The 22614-nt window shown below is 44.0% G+C and overlaps 1 protein-coding gene across 3 annotated transcripts in view; it reads right to left on the reverse strand.

Moving 5' to 3' along the window:
• Window positions 1-22614, reverse strand: part of LOC135552400 (RNA-binding motif, single-stranded-interacting protein 3-like) — a 250210-nt gene that overhangs the window by 167659 nt on the left and 59937 nt on the right. For all 3 annotated transcript variants that reach the window (XM_064983986.1, XM_064983984.1, XM_064983985.1), the window contains one exon: window positions 8309-8367. In XM_064983986.1, coding sequence (XP_064840058.1) covers window positions 8309-8367 — 59 coding nt within the window. The remainder of the gene's footprint in view (window positions 1-8308; window positions 8368-22614) is intronic.

Raw genomic sequence — 22614 nt, forward strand, 5'->3', positions numbered from 1 at the left:
GCACCAAAACAGCTCTTCAATGCCCTTAGTTGTTGCGGAAATTGGCCCACTATGTGGTTTACTTTGAGCATCTATTTCATTTTGCTGAGTCTACCTTTAAGATGGATCCTCTGGCAAAACATGAACTGCTTCTGGAAGCAACGTCAGCACAACAACTGATGTTTGGGAACTTCATGAAATGGGTTTCCATGGCAGAGCAGCTGCACACAAGCCACCATGCACAATGCCAAGCGTTGGCTGGAGTGGTGTAAAGCTCGCCAACATTGGACTCTGGAGCATTGGAAACGCGTTCTCTGGAGTGATTAGTGATGAATGGAAATGTGAATGGAAATCTTAGAAAGTGAAGGGAAATCTTAACGCTACAGCATACAATGACATTCTAGTGCTTCTGTGCTTCCAACTTGGTGGCAACAGTTTGGGGAAGGCCCTTTCCTGTTTCAGTATGACAATGGCCCCGTGCACAAAGTGAGGTCCATACAGAAATGGTTTGTCGAGATTGGTTGGAAGAACTTGACTGCCTGCACAGAGCCCTGACCTCAACCCCATCGAATACCTTTGGAATGAATTGTAATGCCGATTGCGAGACAGGCCTAATCGCCCAACATCAGTGCCCGACCCCACTAATGCTCTTGTGGCTGAATGGAAGTCCCGTCAGCAACGTTCCAACATTTTGGTAATGTAATGTATGTGTACGTACTGTATACAGTCATGTGGTCGGTCTAGTGTGATGGTCTACACGGGCCAACCCCGGACGATGCTGGGCCAATTGTGCGCCGCCCTATGGAACTTCCAATCGCGGCCGGATGTGATACAGCCTGGATTCAAACCAGGGACTGTAGTGATGTCTCTTGCACTAAGATGCAGTGCCTTAGACCGCTGCGCCACTCAGGAGCTTGAGGGCTACTTCATGCATGACTTATAATTCATGCTACTTCATGCATGACATTTCATTTGACGATTTAAGTAATTTAGGTCATAGGCTAGAATGTCAAGAGGCCTGGCTTTAAACAGTGGCATAATACATGGAAAGGTGATAACCAGAGGGGGCACTTAAGCCTACAAAGCTGTGAGTTGTAGAGGTACAATTCATATACAGACAGTACCATTTTCTGCTACATGTACATCCAGATCTGCCTGATTGTTGATGCAGCAACAGCAACATAATCACCTCAGCAGATTGTACAAAGATGGGCAGACAGAGCAAATATTTGAACAAAGCATAGATCAATGAAAAATCAAGAAGGGCCCCCGAAAAATAAATCTCCCAGGCAGAGACAAACATTAAAATCATGACAAGGACAAAGTGTTCCTGTATTTTTTAAGTGCGGCCCTCTTTGTCCCCCAGCTCTGATTAATTCATGAGGAACAGCCAAGCCGCCCCCATCTACCCTTATTCATGCATTTTTGATTTATTCCTTCCTTAACTAATCAAGGATATGATCATTACTCAGGAAGATGCAGGGGTGAACCCCCGAACTCCTGGCAGGTCAGGGGAAGGCCGATGCCCTCATTGTGGTTACCACACCAGCGACGGTTGCTCTCTGATAAAAAATGGTGATAGATACGTCCTCGAATGATAGCCCTCAAGGCCATTTGTCAATGGACTGGGAGGGGAGAGAGCCCAACAGAGTTGTATAAGGATGGAACCGACATAGAACACAAGCAAGGATGGTGTCAGAGCTCAGGGCTCATGGCACGGAGACTGTGCTGCTGTCCCCTGGGGCATTGGTCTCCCGGCTGGCCTGGACTGGAAGTGAAGCGGAGACCACACTGCCAACGGGAGCAGCACAGGAAGTGGAGGGGGACAAAAGGTCACTGTTTGAGGAATGTGGTGGCCGGGTTCCATTTACGACGTGCTCGCCCAATCAGACGCCAGCTTGGTGAGCAGCCAACTTGGAAGGCGAGAGAGCGCCTTGGCTTACAGGAATGGGAGATGGAAGGGGAAGGGAGAAGGGGGGCTTGAGCTGTGTGAGGCTCTGCAGAAAAACAAAATGAATGGATTATGAGTGCAACACATTGAGGTTTGCGTGCTGGACGCCACCCAATTAATGGAATACTCCCATTGCGATTACTAATTAAGGTCATTAATACACATGCGAACAGGGGAAAGGCTAATGGTCTCTCTCCCTGCCTCTCTCAGTTCTACATAGCTTGCCCCGTTCTGGAATCGCTTTTGGGAGAAAGAGAGGCATTTTGGAAGAGGTCTGCTGCTGGCCACACTTCAGTTGAGATTCTCATCTGCACATAATTCACTTTCAAAGGGCAGAGGGGCTATGGAGAATCCTTAATTACCCCGGCATCGTGTACAACATAGACAAATGTTTATATGTCGGCCACTCTAATGAGAAACCAATAATGGATGCAAACAGCAATCACTTGCCTTGCTCTCTCTCCACTTCCCCGAAAAGCCATACGGGACAATCCGAAACAGGGCTTTTTGGAGAGCGCAACCTCATTCATCAATTCTCCTTTATGCTCGGCATCATGCAATACTACACTCAGCCTTCAATGTAACCATAAATCTCTCTTTATAGGGCCTAACATGGCAGATATTTCTCCATTAAAGGGTCATTCTGTGCTAGGGGGTTAGTGTATGGATGCAGGCCCTTGTAATGGTCAAGCCTAGACAGTGATGCCCTACTTTATATACTGTATATTTTCGACAGGATCATTAGGCAAAAGGTACCAGTTTGCTATATCACTACAATTGTTATTATGCACACAAGGAATAATGACCGTGTGTTGGAAATTAATTCTATTTAAACCTTCATTAAAACCTCTAATTATTTCACAGCAAGACGCCAGTAGGGTTATCGGGGGTTTGTTTGCAAATCCTTGAAAGTACATTATTGAAGTGCCGTGTGATATTGTGTAGTGTAGTGTACCTTCTATGTAATTACCATGTGGATTTAATTATCATCTACTGTAATAACATATGCCTTTTTAGCAGACGGTTTAATCCAAAGCCATACACACGTAGATTTTATGTGCGTGTGTTCCCGCGAATCAAACCCACTATCCTGGCATTGCAAGTACCATACCCTACCAACTGAGCTACAGAGGACCAATATAAATACACTTGATGACAGGTTATGTGGTTACCATGTTTCCATCCAACCATTTCATGCGACTGAATTACCTGATGCATGAAAAAAAGTCACAACCGGGCTGATGGAAACAGAATATGCCGGTAAAATGTAATAAACGCCGACAGACAGTTTGTTTGTGAGACACGGTGGTATCTTTTAGTGTCAGTAAAATTAATTATGGGAGAAATTGCGGTGGAAACGCTTTAATGATTAAATATCATATAATTATGATATAATAACCATCACATTGAAGTAAAGTTGGAGTCATGAGATGATATGTTTGTGTGGTCCCCCCACTACAACTCAGGAAACCACGCATTTTATTAGGCAACAAAGGAAACAAGTTATGATTAACTTCATAGGGTGGTGAAAGTGCACGTGATGAGCTTGATGCTCCTTTCCAATAAATATTGAGGGTCTTATTCTTGTGACGTGATGATCGATGTTTGCTGCCATTTGACAAATAAAAATAATATCCATAATAATCTCATAGTGTAGGTTGTCTACCTGCACCATATCTGCACCCTGTTGAGCTGTTGCAGATTTTTGAATATTCGCATGAAAATCTGTTGCAAATTGGATGGAAACCTAGCTATGGAGGAACAACAACAGGCAGCTGAGAAGAGAACAAAGTTGTGGGAGCCAATCGTCTCATCTAATTTCCCACAATCCAGTGCGGTGTCGCGCCGGCAAGCGGGCTTGGTGAATCTCAGCCTCAGCGGCTTTATCTCCTGGCGGAGGAAACGGAGGTCCTTTAAAGGTCTGAGGTCATTTCCTCTGCCTCGGGGCTCATACAGGAAAATATAAAATGTCTCCATTCGGCCAGCCCCTGCTGTCTTTCAAATGCCTGAGCTGCCTTTTTCAAGCTTTTAAGAGGCCCTTGTGGCCTCCGGATGGCAAATTAGTGGCTTCGGTTCCCCCAGATCCTCAGATGACGCTAACCCATATCTCACTCCTACTAAATGAGAAACATCCAAAGGGAACCAGAGGGAACAATAGAGGGAGAGAAAGAGAGAGAATGCCTCCCCTCTTACCCACAGAGCTTGACGACCCTTAAGCCTTTGACAACTTCCTGTTCACATTGCTCTGCGGTTAGTCCAGGGTGTGAGTCAGCGATGGGAAGATGCAGAGGTGAAAGGCAGCCACGCTGTGAATCTAGGCAGGCGGAGGATTGATAGATCTGGTCCTGGTTGCTGCAGGAGCCATAGAGTCCTAAGGCAGATGGATGAGTGTGTGGCTGGGGGTGTAGGCTGTGTGTGGGGGAGAGGAGAGGCTGTACTATCCTAGCCTCAATGTGATTGTGCACCCTTTGCAAGGGTTTTTCATGGGGTCTGAAATTATTGACACCCTTGATAAATATCAGCAAGAATAATTATATAAAATAAATTATTCAGATACTGAGCTTTATTGTATGCAAAAAAGGGAAATTATATTATTTTCTACTAATACAATTGGCAGAGAAAGAGATTCTGTCTGATTCTGTAATGTTTTTTTTCTCAAAAAGGTAGCGTTCAAAATGTGGATTTTGTGGCCAATTAACAATTTCTTTGTGTATTTTGATGTGTGCTTATGGTTATTGTCTTGCTGGAAGATCCACTTGCGTCCAAGTTTCAGCCCCCTGGCAGAGCCCACCAGGTTTTTGGCTAAAATGTCCTGTCGTTGACCTTAACAAGGGCCCCAAGAACATTGGAGGCAAAACAGCCCCATAGCATCAATGATCCACCAGCATATTTTTCAGTAGGTATGAGGCTATTTTCTGCATTCTCATTTCAACGCCAAAGACCTCTATTTTCATTTTCAATCATCTTTTTTGTGTGCATTTTACCCCCTCAGGGAGGTGAAGGTCGAGTCATGCATCCTCTGAAACATGACCCGCCAAACCACGCTTCTTACCACCCGCCCACTTCACCCGGAAGCTTGCCGCACCAATGTGTCAGAGCAAACACTGTTCACCTGACGGCTGTCAGCCCACAGGCACCAGGCCCGCCACAAGAGCACAATGAGCCAAGTAAAGCCCCCCCCCCCGGCCAAACCCTCCCCTATTCTGGATAATGGCAGGCAGGGTAGTTAATTCATGGCTTGAGCAGTCAGCGTCAGGAGGAAGGCTACAATAGAGACAATTCGGAGATGAACAGGAGGGTGGTCACATCAAGGGGGTTTTAGACTGGTCCAGAGCCGTTCATCAGGGCAGCCTGGCCAGTGCCATCTCTGAAGCAGTGCTTCTCAGTAAAAGTCTTAGAAGTTAATCTCCATGGGTAGAACTTCCCCACTCCCGGTGTGTTGTACCCAACTGGGTGAAAACACGACAGCCTCCACAAAAGCACACTAACCACTGGAGAAAACTGCTCAAAACTTCAACCTCTGCATCTTCAACGAGTCTTCCATCTCCAAATACTATCCCCTTACTTCAAATCAAAACATACTGTATCTAGCTAGTTTGTTAGCAAGGTAGCTAGCTGAGCTTCTTGATGACAGTGACACATTAGTTAGGTGAAACCAACTGATTTTCCAGTCATACCATGCCGATGGCTAACAAATTAGCTAACAAAAACAAACATTGAGAAAAAAAAATGCTATCAAAAGTACCCAAAAAAATTATGAATATTTACAATTTTTACAGGAGTACCTAGGCTGCTATTCCGGCACTATGGCAATGATGGACCATGCGTGCATTTGTGTGTGTATTTGTGTGTGACACTTGTACAGTGACCCACACATCTCTGTCTCCCTACAACAAACAGGTTGATCTCCCACTCTTTTCTCTCAGTGCATCTCACATTTTCTTCACCCTTCCCAGAGATGACTGGTTGCTGACCTCTTGCACCTTCCCCTTTTCTTGCGCTTTACTGCACGCTCACTGAGCTGAACTAAATACAAATAACACAGGATAGGAGGAAGGGGGAATTGGCCCGGCTTGTTGCCGGTTCGCTGTCTGTCTGATGGTGCCACGGTGCAAAAAAAAAAAGCACTGCTTCTGACATTTAAACAAGCGCCAGGTCAAAAGGGCAGAGACTGAAAACAAAGTGATACTGGATCAGGGCGACGCGGTGCTCTTTTTTTATGACAGACACGAAGCCTGCTCTGACCCATGCCTTCCTGCTTCTCTTTGAGGGGAAATGCGTTCACCTTTACAAGGATGGAGAGGATGAGAGAGCATCATTTGAAAGTAACAAATCTATTTAGAAGCAGATTGTGTAGACTAGAGTAACCTCTGAACATTGATGTTATCATAAAAAGAACTAGTGGTATGCTACAACATTGGTCTCTCACTAGAAGACAATAATACAAAAATAAATGCTGGTCAGGGGTCAAGAAGAAAAAAAAACACAGGCCCTCTGTGTCAAGCTCTCGAAAATCTGAAATATATTGCACATGTATTTCAACATCAGTATGAAAGGAATGAGGCCCTGGCTGTCAATAGTGATCAGAGACATAGGTTACATGAAAGGAGTATGCCAGATATTTGCCTTTATGCAGAAACACATGGCTTCTGACGAGACCATTACTCTCTCTCTCTCTACTTCTGTGTCTCTTTCTGTCTCTCTCTCAGAGCTGGACCATCATTTCCACTCGTAAAATACAGATGCTTATACTTGGCTCTTGGCATCGCTGCATTCCAGGCGGGTGAGGTATGGGAAACTAGTCTCCGACACCCACGAGCGCAGAGCCGAGTGCCTGGCCCTTCAGATCATAACTCACCAGGCCAGTGCCTGGACACATAGAGCCTCTACTACATCTGCAATTTACTTCTCACCTCTGGTGCACCCTTATAATCGCTCAATCCTCTGGGTCCGTCCATCCTCCTAACAAGGGGAACAGGCTGACTTGTGATGGCCTACATGAGTCACCAGCAACACATTAACATTGTAGTGATTTAGCAGACAGTCTTATCCAGAGCGACTTACAGGTGCAATTAGGGTTAAGTGCCCTGCTCAAGGGCACATCGACAGATTTTTCACAAAGTCATCTCGGGATTCGAACCAGGGACCTTTCGGTTACTGGCCCAAAGCTGGTAACCGTTAGGCTACCTGCCACCCCACACATAGGTGGTTAAGCCAATCCGAGGGTTTTCCAGCCTCCACATTTGACCCGGGCCACAACAGGTGGGATCTATCCAGGTAAGGATGGCTAGGAAGGCAGCTTCACCTTGAAGGGGGCCGCGTTACTGAGTGAGGAAGCTGCAAAAAGCAATTAAAAGTATTGATGGAAGTTCAATAGCGCTTAAACAGTGCTGCCAGACACCTCGGGGCAAGTACCAGACTAATCAGGTTTTTTTTCTCCTCCTCCAAGACTAAGGCTGGCTTTAGCCATTAAAGGGCTCTACACACTCTACACAAACAGAGCGATGGAGCTGCCGTTAGCGTAGAGTGTGCAACAGGCTGAAGAGGAGAATGAACAAAAGGAAACGTACTGTATTATACTTACAGTACTGTAGCAGCTCGGCTGGAGCAGGGAATAGCTCTACAAATAGCTTGAGACGTAAGACGAGAGGGATAGTAATCCATGTTTAACTGAACCGTACTTGCCTGTTAGCCTTCTCATTGGATATGTATACTTGAGAAGTAAAACGAGAGGGATAGTAATCCATGTTTAACTGAACCGTACTTGCCTGTTAGCCTTCTCATTGGATATGTATACTTGAGAAGTAAAACGAGAGGGATAGTAATCCATGTTTAACTGAACCGTACTTGCCTGTTAGCCTTCTCATTGAATATGTATACTTGAGTAGCATTCTGAATATGACCTGCTACTATCACAGCCCCATTGTTCGTTTTGCTGTGTCAACATGACATTCATAGCGAGCATACAGACAGCACAGGCTAATGCTGTTTTCCAGGAAAGAGGAGGACATAAAAAAAAGAGTGGACGGAGACATACTCTAGCTAGGGAGGGGTTGCACAACAACTGCCTATCCTCTGACGTCCTTCCAGCGAGCAAGCTTCATCACAAGGGCTAGTTGTTTACCTCCATCCTTCCTCCAGCTAGCACTACCTGCTAAATCATTGATTTACAACATGCAGGCGCTTCCTTGACTGAGGTCTATGTTTATGCCAGGGCTTGGCTCCAAACCCTCCCTATGACAACATCTGCCTTGAAGAGTGATCGTCACGCCACGGACGGTGGCAGACAGAAGGCTCCCGTGGCTAACACAGGGCTCAGCATGTGCACTGCGTAGGGAATAGGGTGCCATTTGGGATACAGTGACCTTGGTGACGTACCTTTGCACTGGTTGGTGTTCTTGTCCAGGATCGCCTTGGTTGACACAATTTTTCCATATCTGTGAAGAGAAAAGAGATGACAGAGCATTTTAGTATTACACTAGACTGGCTTTATGACCTTAGTCTAGGCATGACATCACTCAAATAGACATCAAGCATTGCAAGTGCATCCTCCATTTTTTCCATTCCTCTATAACTACCAGTTGTAAAGTTGGACATAACAACATTTGGTGAAGCAGAGTAACATTTTAGAATGACTAGGCGGAATGTTTCTAGAACAAAACAACATCTGGAATATACTTAGAATTCAGTAATGCTATTACCATTACAGTAGGCTATTTGTCCTCTCTCAATTCTCTAACCCCCACTTGGCCTATTCAATAAATAAATGTAGCGAGCCACGAATGCTCTCTTGATAACCATTACCGCTGTTGGGAAATAAATAGCGGAAGTTAACACATCGGGAATGTCTACTACCACTTCATCTCTCCCATTAATCAAACAACTGCACTATGACTCGCTGCGGCAAAAACTCAGCATTATGGACTGTGTTTGGACTAGAGGATGACTGCGTCAGTCAGCTCTCTGTGTGTGTGTGTGTGTGTGTGCCTGCCTGTGTGTTTGTTACTGTGTGTATGTGTGCGTGCCTGTACATGCCCTTGTGTGTGTGCGTAGGAAATTGAGCTTCTCTCTCAGTAAATAGGGAAGTGTGCAGCTTCCTGGACCATATTTCACCAGCGGGGGATAATTGTGCCATTTCTCAACGCACAGTGGAAACTCTATTTACTGCATGCTACGGTGGGGTGGGTGGCAGTTATGAACTGATGAGCACAAAGAGGAAAACTACAGCCTGACACTCAGCCTCCTGGATACCAATCAGACTGTTGTCTTGATGGGATAGAGGCGCAGGGTAATTTGACTGTGGTTACGTCCCAAATGGCTCCTATTCCCAATTAGACTGGGTCAAGAGTAGTGTCCTATTAAGAGAATAGGGTGCCATTAGGGACGCAGGGCTACAGATGGAAACTTGTGGTAAGAAATATCAACAGAGATTTGTAATCACTGAGAGAATTCGAGGGCGTCTCCCAAGAGCAATAGAAAAGATTGGATTCAAAAAGATTGGCATTGATATAGCACAATTGTTTTATTTTATTGATGTTGCACTATTGATGAAAAAGCTTACAAAGTAAAGCCTTTCACTCATTTGTTTATGCCTGCTGTATCCTGTGCATGTGACAAATACGCTTCGATTTGGTAATGACACAATGGTAATAATGAGTGTGGATGTCAGAGTGTGCGCAACTGGTCAAAGGAAGTCAGGTGCAGGAGAGCAGAGATGAGTGAACAGGCACACTTAAGTTAGGCAGAGGATAACAGCCGGACGCAGCTGCGTCACAACACTCCGGCCCAAGGAAAAAGCAATAGCGCACAAATCACACAAATAGGTACAAAATAACAAAACCACGGGTTACAACAATACCGGCGCAAAACCAGCCTGTAGCGTTACACACGTAACGAGCGAACAATACCACATGCAGACATGGGGGTAACAGAGGATAGTATACACGTAGCGTGATGAGGGGATGTAAACCAGGTGTGCGGGAAAACAAGACAAAACAAATGGAAAATGAAAGGTGGAGCGGTGATGGCAAGAAGACCGGTGACGTCGACCACCGAACACCGCCCGAACAAGGAGAGGGACCGACTTCGGCGGGAGTTGTGACAGTGGAGCTCTTTCTGTGAGCGTGTAACTTGTGAATATGGTTCAACAGAGCAGACATTGGAAAGGTTATCCGAGCTTTACATTTTCACAACTAACTCAATGAAGTTACACATCAATTATAAAATGTATACTGTTAAAATTGCACTCATCAACGTGTGCATGGGTTTTTTGCATGTCTAGTTGTGTAGGCAAGAGTGTGTTTATTTGTATGTCTGTGTGTGTGTGTACAGTCGGCTCGTTCTGGGAACCAGTTAAAAAGGCCTCCTATTGGCATGCAGTTGGGGAAAGTTATCATTATAACTTTGTTTAGGTCCACTGGGACCAGGAGACACTAGCTTCTGGTTGCCAACTAATCATGGCTCGTCTCATTAAATGTTAAAGATGGTTCATCAATGCATCCTGTCTGTGATCCAAAAATACCCCACAAAGACACCAGGGGTGGGAAGAAAAGAAAAGGTAGTATCATGCATCTCGCCCATAATGGAACATTTTGGAAATAAACAGCGAATACAAGCGGTACAGATGTGTATGTGTGTGTGGACACCATGCTGGCATCACCTCTTCCAGGACTGGTTGGTGAGGCTTTGATGTGACAGAGACAGTCCCTGTGAAGCCCAGGTTTAACAATGGTGATGCTTTGGCTCTTCTTGAGCCGGTCTCCTCTAATCCTATTTCAATCACTCTCAGTCTCCTTTATGACTGTCTTTACTGACCCTCGTCAGTCCTCCCCCAGTTCGTTTCTCTTTCTGTTTCACTTGCTCCCTCTCTCTCTGGCTCCCTCTTCTCTTTCTCTCTCTCTCTCTCTCTCTCTCTCTCTCTCTCTCTCTCTCTCTCTCTCTCTCTCTCTCTAGTAGTGTACCGCAGTTTTGCAGGATCCGCCCGCAAGGTCTGAGAAAGGTATTTTTACCTTCGGGTAAAAAAGGACCCGCCTTCACTAAACCCCTAAGATACAGCAGCTTAATTGAATTTTAAACCCCAAATCTATTTTGCATGAAGAAACAACCTGTCATTCATCACAAACTTTGTGAATATCTGGGTTTTCCCTTTTCACAATGCAGAAAGACTGCATTTAATCAGTGGATACCACTAGTTTTCTATTACAGCACAACTGTTATAATTGTTTTCTTACCTAAAGTAGAGGTTTATTATTATTATTATTGCTAAAGGTATTGCATAGGTGTAAACATGAACTTTTTAGCAAGAGATAGCACTTGTACAGCCTAAGAAAGTAGCAGAAATGTGCAGAAAGTTGTTTTGAATGCATTTTATTGAAGGGAAACAACAACATTCTTTAACCTTTTTGGCAACATAGTGACATATTCGTATATACTGTACAATGAGGAATTCCATTACAAAATACTAGTGTTCTCCCATTTTTTTAACCATTGTCCCCACCCACAAGGTGTATAAACAACAACAATAAATAAGAATAAAATAAGATAATAGATACAAAACAAAATGTGAAGAACATAAATCAATCAACTCTATTTAGCACATGTAGGACAATATGCAAGTGTGTGTGCATGGACTTTACAGATGTATTCTGACATGTGCAGCACATAGTATTTCTATTTCAGAATTGGCATTTCCTCCTCTTGCCTGCCCCAGCTGCAGCCTCATGTGGATCAGGACAAGATTCAGCCCCCTGAACAGCTTTCACAAGCGCTGCAGAGGCTGCTGTGCGCGGGAGGTGCTCCCTTCATTGAATGTGTGGGGTTACAAGTGACTTTCCCAGCTGCTCCAGGAACACCCTCCTCTTGTTCCGCTTATCAGGCATCCAGGTAGGGTTGATCTGTTCCATTTCACGAATGCTTTGTATGGACACATCCATGATGTTATGGAAGATGACCAGGGACCAGCGGGCAGTCATCCTCCTGCAGCTGTAAATTCCTTGTCCAGGTTGTCCACGCCTCATTTGTTGTGGTTGTCGTCCAGTATGCTTCCTGTCCTCACGATCATTGATCTCAGCCATTTAGTGCAGTGTGCTCAGGAGGACCACATTCTTGTTTCTCTTTGGGAGGTCAGAAACTACAGTGGTGGTCCATCTGTCACATCAAGCCCAACCCGCATCCCCTGGTTCTTCTCCGGGCCTCCACTGGTTGGCTTCCCTGTGTAGACTTGCATCTTCCAAGCGTAGCTGGATTGTGCATCCCGGGCCACCCATATCTTGATGCCATGCATTGTTGGCTTACTGGTCATATGCTGCCGGAAACGACAGCGACCTTTTGACCCAAGAGGTTACTATCAGTAATTAGTGTTAATGTCACAGAAAAAAAACACAGAAATCAGAAATCAAATATTACAGCAATACATAATGAAATGAACAGAGGAAATCACTTCATCCATTCAGAGGTACATTTTTGGTTTCATATCTGTAATGTAAGATATGAAACCAAAAATGTACCTCTGAATGGAACCAGTTGCTCATCCACTGTTACTTCAGGCCCAGGGTTGTAGCGTATGGCAGACGCTCCACCCACTTCTCCCGGACCTCTCTTACGGCCGCCAGTTTGTCTCTCACACATCTTGCAGGTCTTGATTCCCGGTTATCAAATCGTAGCATTCTTGAGAAAGTGTGAAAGACTTTCAGTGGCATTGTGGCCCAGAAAACCACCCTTCCACTCTCTACATCCCAGAGATGACATGTAGCCTCGCCTCGGGACCTATACACACCCGCTAAGATTAGCAGCCCTATGTAGGCACGCAGGTAAATCAAATCTTATCTATCCTTTTCCAGTTGTCTCCATATTTATGGAAACACTCCAAATTTGTCATCTCCAGGATGATTTTTTTCGATGGCTGGTGTGATGAACATGTAGAATGTTGAGGCGATGTACTGGGCAACTGCATGTCTTGTGGGCTCTGGGGTCATCCTTATGTAAAAGTAGTGGCCCCAGCCGACTTGTAAGTCGCTTTGGACAAAAGCGTCTGCTAAATGGGATATATTATTATTATATTATGTTATTTTGCTGTTCTTTGACAAAAATGTGGGGATTTCTTCTTCATCTGAAGATGATGCATCGTGCTCTGGGTTGTATTCTTCCCCATCTTCTTCTTCAGATACCTGCTCTTCTTCTAAATCTTTGTTCTCTTTTTCTTCCTGGACATCTGAAAAAATCAGATCTACGACCTGTTGGGCACTGAAACATGCACTCATGGTTTCAGCAAAGAGAGAACTGGGGGGACTGTCATCTGCAGCACCTTTTATAGCCTCTGACTGCATTCCCCATTAGTAAACAATGCTTTCAAGTAATGTTTATTTTGTCTGAGATGTTGTTTGTTTTGTCTGAAATTGTGTTTATTTTGTCTGTGAACTTGGGTCATGTGTGGGGTCGTGGAGGGGAGATGCTGCACATTCACAATAAAGTTTTAGTTTTGTCTGAGTTCAATCAGTGTGTGTGTGTGTGTGTGTGTGTGTGTGTGTGTGTGTGTGTGTGTGTGTGTGTGTCTTTGTGGTTTTTGTGGTGTGTAAATGATTTTATAACGGCTGGGTCTACAGCTTTCATGGAAATATGAACAAAGACGATGTATCACTTTTTGTATAGCTGGGGTCATCAAATTCCAAGTTGAAAACATATTGTTTAGGAGGTTTTCTCTGCTGGTTTTCTCTGCTGTTAAACATAGGGACAGGTCATAGGGACAGGTCAAATCCGTTGTGTATCTGTGTAATCTGAGGGAAATATGTGTCGCTAATATGGTCATATATTTGGCAGGAGGTTCGGAAGTTCAGCTCAGTTTCCACCTCCTTTTGTGGGCAGTCTGCACATAGCCTGTCTTCTCTTGAGAGCGGCAGGGTAGCCTAGTGGTTAGAGCGTTGGACGAGTAACCGGAAGGTTGCAAGTTCAAATCCACGAGCTGAAAAGGTACAAATCTGTCGTTCTGCCCCTGAACAGGCAGTTAACCCTCTGTTCCTAGGCCATCATTGTAAATAAGAATTTGTTCTTAACTGACTTGCCTAGTTAAATAAAGGTAAAACAAGAGCCAGGTCTGCCTACAATAACAAGGCTATGCTCACTGAGTCTGTACATAGTCAAAGCATTCCTTTCTCTCTCTGACAATAATACAAAGGAATACAGGTGGTTTTATACTGTTGAAATCTGTACAAATGTATTAATTTGACAGTTTTCTGGACATTGAAATATGATGCGTAGCCTCAACCACATCTTCTACTTTTTGGGTGGAGGTTGAGGTCTGATGATGACATTAGATCTTTTGAATCGTTTGAATATCCACCCTTTTCATTCCTGGGTGAAATTATCCAGGCATCATCCAGGCATTTCTGCCATAGCGCTGTGGGTGAAGTGGTTCTTATGAGGGGATGGAGAGCAGGCCGGAGCCAGCACACATCACTGGTGCAGCTTTGCAGGAGGAGGGGTGAGGGAGACTGGCAGACCACCCAAGCGTGGTGTTGTCCCCCCGCTGGCTCTCCAAAGGCCCTCGCTGTCTGGGTGTTTGTTTGCTGTGCTAGACATGTGAAGTGCCATGACAGGTAGGTGGGAAAGGGCTCCAGGCAGTTTCTGCTTCATGTCTGTGTTTCCACTGACTACATGGTATAATCACATCCACTAGGGGGATACAGTCACATTCTGTTCTGTGTGTGTGTGTGTGTGTGTGTGTGTGTGTGTGTGTGTGTGTGTGCGTGTGTGTGTGTGTGTGTGTGTGTGTGTGTGTGTGTGTGTGTGTGTGTGTGTGGGCACCCCGGGATGTCTGACGAGGGGTTCTGAGAAATAGTTGAGTGATAAAGTGAAAGCGGGAAAGTGAAACGGGAAAGTGAAACGGGAAAGAGAGAGAGAGAGAGAGAGAGAGAGAGCAAGAGAGAGAGAGGTGTGTTACATCAAGGTATGGCACCTTGGAATCCCGGGCCCCTGAGTTAGTCCCACATTCCGGTTGACACTCAAGCTCAGCCGACCCCTCTCAGAGCTCTAAAGGTGAGCCTGGCAGACAGGGGTCAAATCACAGCTATTTGTGAAGTGGGGCAATAAGGACCAGGACCAGTACACCTGGAAGCATAGGAGCTTCCTCTGTGACTACTGGACAGAGAGTTAGGGCAGGCAAGGAGGCCCAAAGTGTGTTCCAAATGGCACTACATTTCCCTATATAGTGCACTACTTTTGACCAGAGCCCAGGGCTCTATATAGGGAATATGGTGCCACTCGGGATGCAGCCCCAGTCTCCCAGTGTACTGTGGAGACAGACAGGCAGGTGCTGTGCACTGCTGAACTAGTCTGCTCTATCCTGATGGACACCTGGCAGGGGGGAGAGCCGCTGCTCACTCGAGTAGCACTGAATCAAAATCAATCACGCTCCACTCTCCTGAGCTGTACTTGTATACTGTAGAGGGACCTGCCCTTTGAAGATATCCCACAGTATGGCCACTGCACTACCACTGTACAAGATGTTACTGTTGTCAGTTAAGCTCTACTCTCCCTGCTACTATCAGGTGATACAACGGTTTTCTATGATCTGCAGGTCTAAGCTCTTTGGCCCTCCTCACCCTCCGGTTCTACTCACTGTGGGACGTATTCCCACTGTGGAAGACAACAGAACTATTTCAAAATGTCATCCTGACATTACTGCGTCCACTATGAATTATGAAAATTGCGCTTCTGGCAACAACGGCTCTTTGACAAATTGTGACCCGGTGGATCAGGCCAATCATTTTCTGGCTTCAAGAAACCCTGTCAAGTTTAACCTCATCTGGGATCTGGCTCTTTGTTGTCAAGTTTAAGAGGCTTTAACTGAGGCTAGCCTGACTAGCCTCCAATAGCAGTGTTGGCCATGTTGAGTTAGTGCCTGCAGATTACCTGAGAATTATTTAGTGGTGATGTCATTGTCACCCCAGGATCTGTATCAGGCCAAAAATAACACACACACATGCACACGCTTAACACATGGACACACTAACACACACACAAATTCACTCTGAGCACACACGCACGCACACACACACACACACACACACACATGGGATAATGCATCTCTGACAGGTAGTGCTGGTGAAAGATGCTGGCCGGTCATCAGCTTGTAGCTCACTACAGAGATCTCCACCCACATGTACCAGAGGGAGGGAGAGAGCCAGAGAAGGAGCAAGAGAGAGAGCGAGAGAGAGGACGGGAGAGAGAGGGTGGGAGAGAGAGGGCGGGAGAGAGAGGGGGAGAGAGAACGAGAGCGAGAGAGTGAGAGAACAAGAGAATGAGAGAAAGAGAGAACAAGAGTGAACGACCACAGTGGCTCCACTATAGATACGGAGTGCTTTTAATGGAGTGAGTGGGAGAGAAAAATGGCTGTGTGTTTGTGTGTGTACTTGTATGTTTAATAGAAGGAGTAATGGGTACAGGGTACAGTATGGCAATTTTCCACTAGCTATTACCACAGTTCTCTTTCAAGCTTCAGCATTCCAGAATGTTTGTCCACACCCGTCTACAACCTGTCAAGCCGACATGCCACGCATTTCTGTCTGACACGCACAAATGAACACATCTCATCTGTGTTGCTTTCTCTACACTACTCCAGATGAAAGGGAAAGAGCGAGAGAGAAAGCGGGGGAAGGGATGGAGACCGAGAGGGAGGATACGTCAAAGCACCTGGGAGGGAAGGAAACTGTAGAGTCTCTGCTTCCTGTCCTAAAGTCAATCTGTCTTTAGGCTGCTGCAACTGTAACATTTACATTTTAGTCATTAAGCAGATGCTGTTATCCAGAGTGATTTATGGTTAAGTGCCTTGCTCAAGGGCACATTGACCCATTTTTTTTTACCAATAGTTCAGGTGGGCCTTCGCGCTTCAGCAAACAAAGGAAGGGAGGGGTGCTCCAAACAAGGACTCGAATCATGGAAATGGTTTCCCAAGAAAACCTTCCAAACGGACTAATTCAAGGTAGGAAGGATTGGAGCACTCAACAAAAAAAGGTAGAGATTGACTTCCATTATTGCTCACTTTCACCCATTGTACAGGACGCGAAACAGGTGACTGACGTGTTGACGTCAGGCTGAGGTCTTCCTCAGATTGACCTGACCATTGCACTTAGCTCCTATTTATAGCCTAGTTGCCCAATGACACAACATTGTACAATGTTTGGAATGATGACATGTTTCAAGATAAATGGTGACGTTAATCGATAGGCCATATAAAAATAGACATACAGTTGAAGTCGGAAGTTTACATACACCTTAGCCAAATACATTTAAACAGTTTTTCACAATTCCTGACATTTAATCTGAGTACAAATTCCTTGTCTTAGGTCAGTTAGGATCACCACTTTATTTTAAGAATGTGAAATGTCACAATAATAGTAGGGGAAATTATTTATTTCAGCTTTTATTTCTTTCATCACATTCCCAGTGATCAGAAGTTTACATACACTCAATTAGTATTTGGTAGCATTGCCTTCATATAGTTTAACTTGGGTCAAACGTTTCGGGTCGCCTTCCACAATCTTCCCACGGTAAATTGGGCGAACTGGCCCATTCCTCCTGACAGAGCTGGTGTATCTGAGTCAGGATTGTAGGCATCCTTGCTTGCACACACTTTCTCAGTTCTTTCCAATGTTCTATAGGATTGAGGTCAGGGCTTTGTGATGGTCACTAGAATACCTAGACTTTGTTGTCCTTAAGCCATTTTGCCACAACTTTGGAAGTATGCTTGGGGTCATTGTCCATTTGGAAGATCCATTTGCGACCATGATGCCATCTATTTTGTGAAGTGCACTAGTCCCTCCTGCAGCAAAGCACTCCCACAACATGAAGCTTCCACCCCCGTGCTTCACGGTTGGGATGCAAGCCTCCCCCTTTTTCCTCCAAACATAACAATGGTCATTATGGCCAAACAGTTCTATTTTTGTTTCATCAGACCAGAGGACATTTCTCCAAAAAGTACGATGTTGGTCCCCATGTGCAGTTGCAAACCGTAGTCTGGCTTTTTATGGCGGTTTTGGAGCAGTGGCTTCTTCCTTGCTGAGCGGCCTTTCAGGTTATATCGATAAAGGACTTATTTTACTGTGGATAGATACTTTTGTACCTGTTTCCTCCAGCATCTTCACAAGGTCCTTTGCTGTTGTTCTGGGATTGATTTGCACATTTGTACCAAAGTACATTCATCTCTAGGAGACAGAACGCGTCTCCTTCCTGAGCGGTATGACGGCTGCGTGGTCCCATGGTGTTTATACTTATGTACTATTGTTTGTACAGATGAACGTGGTACCTTCAGGCGTTTGGGAATTACAAACAGAGGTATTGCCTATGAAAAGCCAAGCTGTCCTGATACCATGTTATACTGTGCATTCGGAAAGTCTTCAGACCCCTTGACCTTTTCCATATTTTGTTACGTTACAGCCTTATTCTAAAATATATTTTTTACCCTCATCAACCTACACATGTATTAAAAAAATCTAAATAGAAATAACTTATTTACATAAGTATTCAGACCCTTTGCTATGAGACTCGAAATTGAACTCAGGTGCATCCTGTTTCCATTGATCACACTTATGATGATTTTACAACTTGATTGGAGTCCATCTGTGGTAAATTCAATTGATTGGGCATGATTTGGAAAGGCACACACCTGTTTATATAATGTCCCACAGCTGACAGTGCATGTCAGAGCAAAAACCAAGCCATGAGGTCGAAAGTATTGTCTGTAGAGCTCCGAGACAGGATTGTGTCGAGGCACAGATATGGGGAAGGGTACCAAAACATTTCTGCAGCATTGAAGATCCCCAAGAACACAGTGGTCTCCATCATTCTTAAATGGAAGAAGTTTGGAACAACCAAGACTCTTCCTAGAGCTGGCCAAACTGAACAATCGGAGGAGAAGGGCCTTGGTCAAGGAGGTGACCAAGAACCTGATGGTCACTCTGGCAGAGCTCCAGAGTTCTTCTGTGGAGATGGGAGAACCTTCCAGAAGGACAACCATCCTTGCAGCCCTCCACCAATCAGGCCTTTATGGTAGAGTGGCCGGATGAAAGCCACTACCCAGTAAAAGGCACAGGACAGCCCACTTGGAGTTTGCCAAAAGGCACCTTAAGGACTCTCAGACCATGAGAAGCAAGATTCTCTGGTCTGATGAAACCAAGATTGAACTCTTTGACCTGAATGCCAAGCATCACATCTGGAGTAAACCTGGCACCATCCCTACGGTGTAGCATGGTGGTGGCAGCATCATGCTGTGAGGATGTTTTTCAGTGGCAGGGACTGGGACACTAGTCAGGATCGAGGGAAAGATGAACGAAGCAAAGTACAGAGAGATCCTTGATGAAAACCTGCTCCAGAGCGCTCAGGACCTCAGACTGGGGCGAAGGTTGTAATGGCTTGAGGCTGTAATGGCTGACAAAGGTGCTTCAACAAAGTACTGACTAAAGGGTCTGAATACTTATGTAAATGTAATATTTCAGTTTTGTATTTTAATACATTTGGAACAATTTCGGGAAAAAAAACTATTTTTGCTTTGTCATTATGGGGTATTGTGTGTAGATAGCTTTTAAAAGAAGGCTGTAACGTTACAAAACGTGGAAAAAGTCAAGGGGTCTGAATACTTTCCCGAATGCACCGTCCAGTAATATGGACACGGTCAGCAAAGTAAGACCAGGCAATGATGCAGCTGGCTCAAAACAAGGCAGCCAGCCTTGCCCTTAACTGCACACACAGAACCAACATCAACAACGTACACGATAGTGTTTCATGGTCGCGGAGAAATGGTCTACTCTTCTGGTCTGTGTGTTGAAAATGCCTAACCACTTGTATAATCTATTTGCATACACTTCAAACAGACATTCAGTTCCTTCAGAAAATATTCATACCCCTTGATCTATTCCACAATTTGTTGAGTTACAGCCTGAATTCAAAATATATATTTTTTTCTCACCCATCACTCGCCAATCTACACGTGTCACAGCTCAAGCAGCGCTACAAGCTTTGACTTTCTCCATCAGTTCCCATCTCTAATACTCTAAAATAAATGCCTAATGCTAAGGAGAGGTAGGAAACAGATGCTGCTGAAGATAATTATTATTTAAAAATGTTTTACCTTTATTTAACTAGGCAAGTCAGTTAAGAACAAATCATTTTTTTCAATGACAGCCTAGGAACAGCGGGTTAACTGAATTGTTCAGGGGCGGAATGATTTTTACCTTGTCAGCTGAGTGATTGGATCTTGCAACCTTTTGGTTACTAGTCCAACGCTCTGACCACTAGGCTACCTTGCCGCCCCAAAGTGTGCCTTTTAAATAACTGCCCAACTAGATTCATTACAATGCATCATGTGGCATGTTATCTTTTTTTTGGTTAGATTTGATTTATTATACATTTTACATTTTATTTATTCATTTTTATTTACATTTTATTATACAAAACATGCACGTGCAAACAACAGCATACCGACGCACCCAAACATCAACGACATCATTCCTGCCCAGACCCACCTGCTCACACCCCCGTCTCCAGTGCCCGCATCCCTCTCTGCCACATGACCTCAAACTGCACCGTGTTGTTTCTCTCAGTCGCCCACGCACTTTCAACATAATAATAATAATAGTGAAGACATCAAAACTATGAAATAACACATATGAAATCATGTAGTAACCAAAAATGTGTTAAACAAATCAAAATATATTTAACATTTGAGATTCTTCAAATGTGTTATTTCATTGTTTTGATGTATTCACTATTATTCTACAATGCAGAAAATAGTATAAATAAAGAAAAACCCTTGAATGAGTAGGTGTCCAAACTTTTGACTGTTACTGTATATGTATATGTTTTTAATTTAGCACATTAAAGGAAAGGTTCACCCATTTTGAATGTTATATTGTTTATGTGCATCTCTGAGTGATTTTCTATCGATTCCCTGGGTCATTTCATGTTTCATGTGTATCTGAGTCATTGGCATTCAAGCAGGCAGAAATCCGGCCGATATGACGTAGCACTGTGATAAAGTCTATCTCACTGCACTGGAAGTTAAAAAGAATATGACTTTTAGATTGCGAAAACGTCTATATATACATGTCAGATTACAATACTGACCAACGTCATAACTCGGGAGGATGTCTTCTCTTGAATGATCCATTGATCATATTTTTGCAATATTTCTACCTCGAGAAATGTGTAGCACATTTTCCCTATTTGTCTACCTCTTTAGTCCAGGGTGAATTGCATAGTGCTGTTCCCAGAGATATTATAGAAAGGAGATAGGAATCCAATGAATTAAAAATACTTAAGGCTAGGCATAATACTGCCCCCTTTGGATTAATTGCGTTGCACATATTAAACTGAAATAAAATCTGTCCAAAATTGCTAATATATGCATATAATAATTATTATTGGATAGAAAATACTCTAAAGCTTCTAAAACCATTTTAATTATGTCTGTAAGTATAGCAGAACTCTCAGGGCAGGCAATCTCCCAAACTAGTTTTGGCATCCAGAAAGTTGGGGCAACTTTGACGTCATCGCCCCCACCCTTCCCAACCAGCTATGGATCTGGAAACACTTTCTATGTCTTCCGCTAGATGTCCTCATTCAGTAGAGCATTTAATTGTGCAAATCCCGCGAACTTTGACCCTTTGAGACGAAAAAGAGTGGGTGTCGCGAGAAAATACATGTGTGTTAGGGTAATTAGGGTAGTAGTTAGGGTAGTAGTAATTGGACACAGACCTTCCTCTGTTCCAGCGTTTTGTACGTTTATAACATCCTAAAGCTTGATTCTGCACTTAGTTTGACCAGTTTAGTCGACATATAATATGTAATTTTGAAGTTTTGATGCGCAACTGTTCTGGACCAGAAGTCATTTTTGGTGCATTTGAGCTGAAAGTGGTAGCATATGCTACTATATGGACACCCGAACTGAAACAAAACAATGTATTGGGTAAGTATGACTCCTTCCACTACATTCTGATCGAAGACCATCAAAGGTAAGGGAATATTTATGTTGTAATTTTGTATTTCTGTTGACTCCAACATAGCGGAGAAATGTTGCTTACGTCTGAGCGCCGTCTCAGATTATTGCATGGTGAACTAATTCCGTAACGTTAAAAATAAATGTGACACAGCGGTTGCATTAAGAAGCAGTGTATCTTTCTAACTATATGTAGAACATGTATATTTAGTCAAAGTTTATGACGTGTATTTCTGTTATCTGGCGGAGCAATCTATAATTTCTCCGGACATTTTTGAGCATTTTCTGAACATGGCGTCAATGTAAACGGAGATTTATGGATATAAATTGCATATTATTGAAAAAAACATAAATGTACTGTGTAACATGTCCTATTACTGTCATCTGATGAAGATTTTCAAAAGGTTAGTGAATTATTTTTCTTTTAATCCTGCGTTTGTGATTGCATCTTTTGTTCGACAAAATGGCTGCATATCGTCTGTGTCTTTGTGGTGGTTTGACATAAATATGTGCTATGTTTTCGCCGTAAAATATTTTAGAAATCTGACACGCTGGGTAGATGAACAAGGTGTTTATCTTTCATTTGAGCTTTTGGGCTTGTTAATGTGTGGAGGTTAAATATTTCTAAGAATATTTTTGCATTCTATGCGCCACCGTTTGAGTTGAGCGGGGGGGGTGTGGTTCCCGCTGGGGAACCTGT

Source organism: Oncorhynchus masou, chromosome 13 (genome assembly GCF_036934945.1).
Source record: "Oncorhynchus masou masou isolate Uvic2021 chromosome 13, UVic_Omas_1.1, whole genome shotgun sequence".
NCBI classification, from domain to species: Eukaryota; Metazoa; Chordata; class Actinopteri; order Salmoniformes; family Salmonidae; genus Oncorhynchus; species Oncorhynchus masou.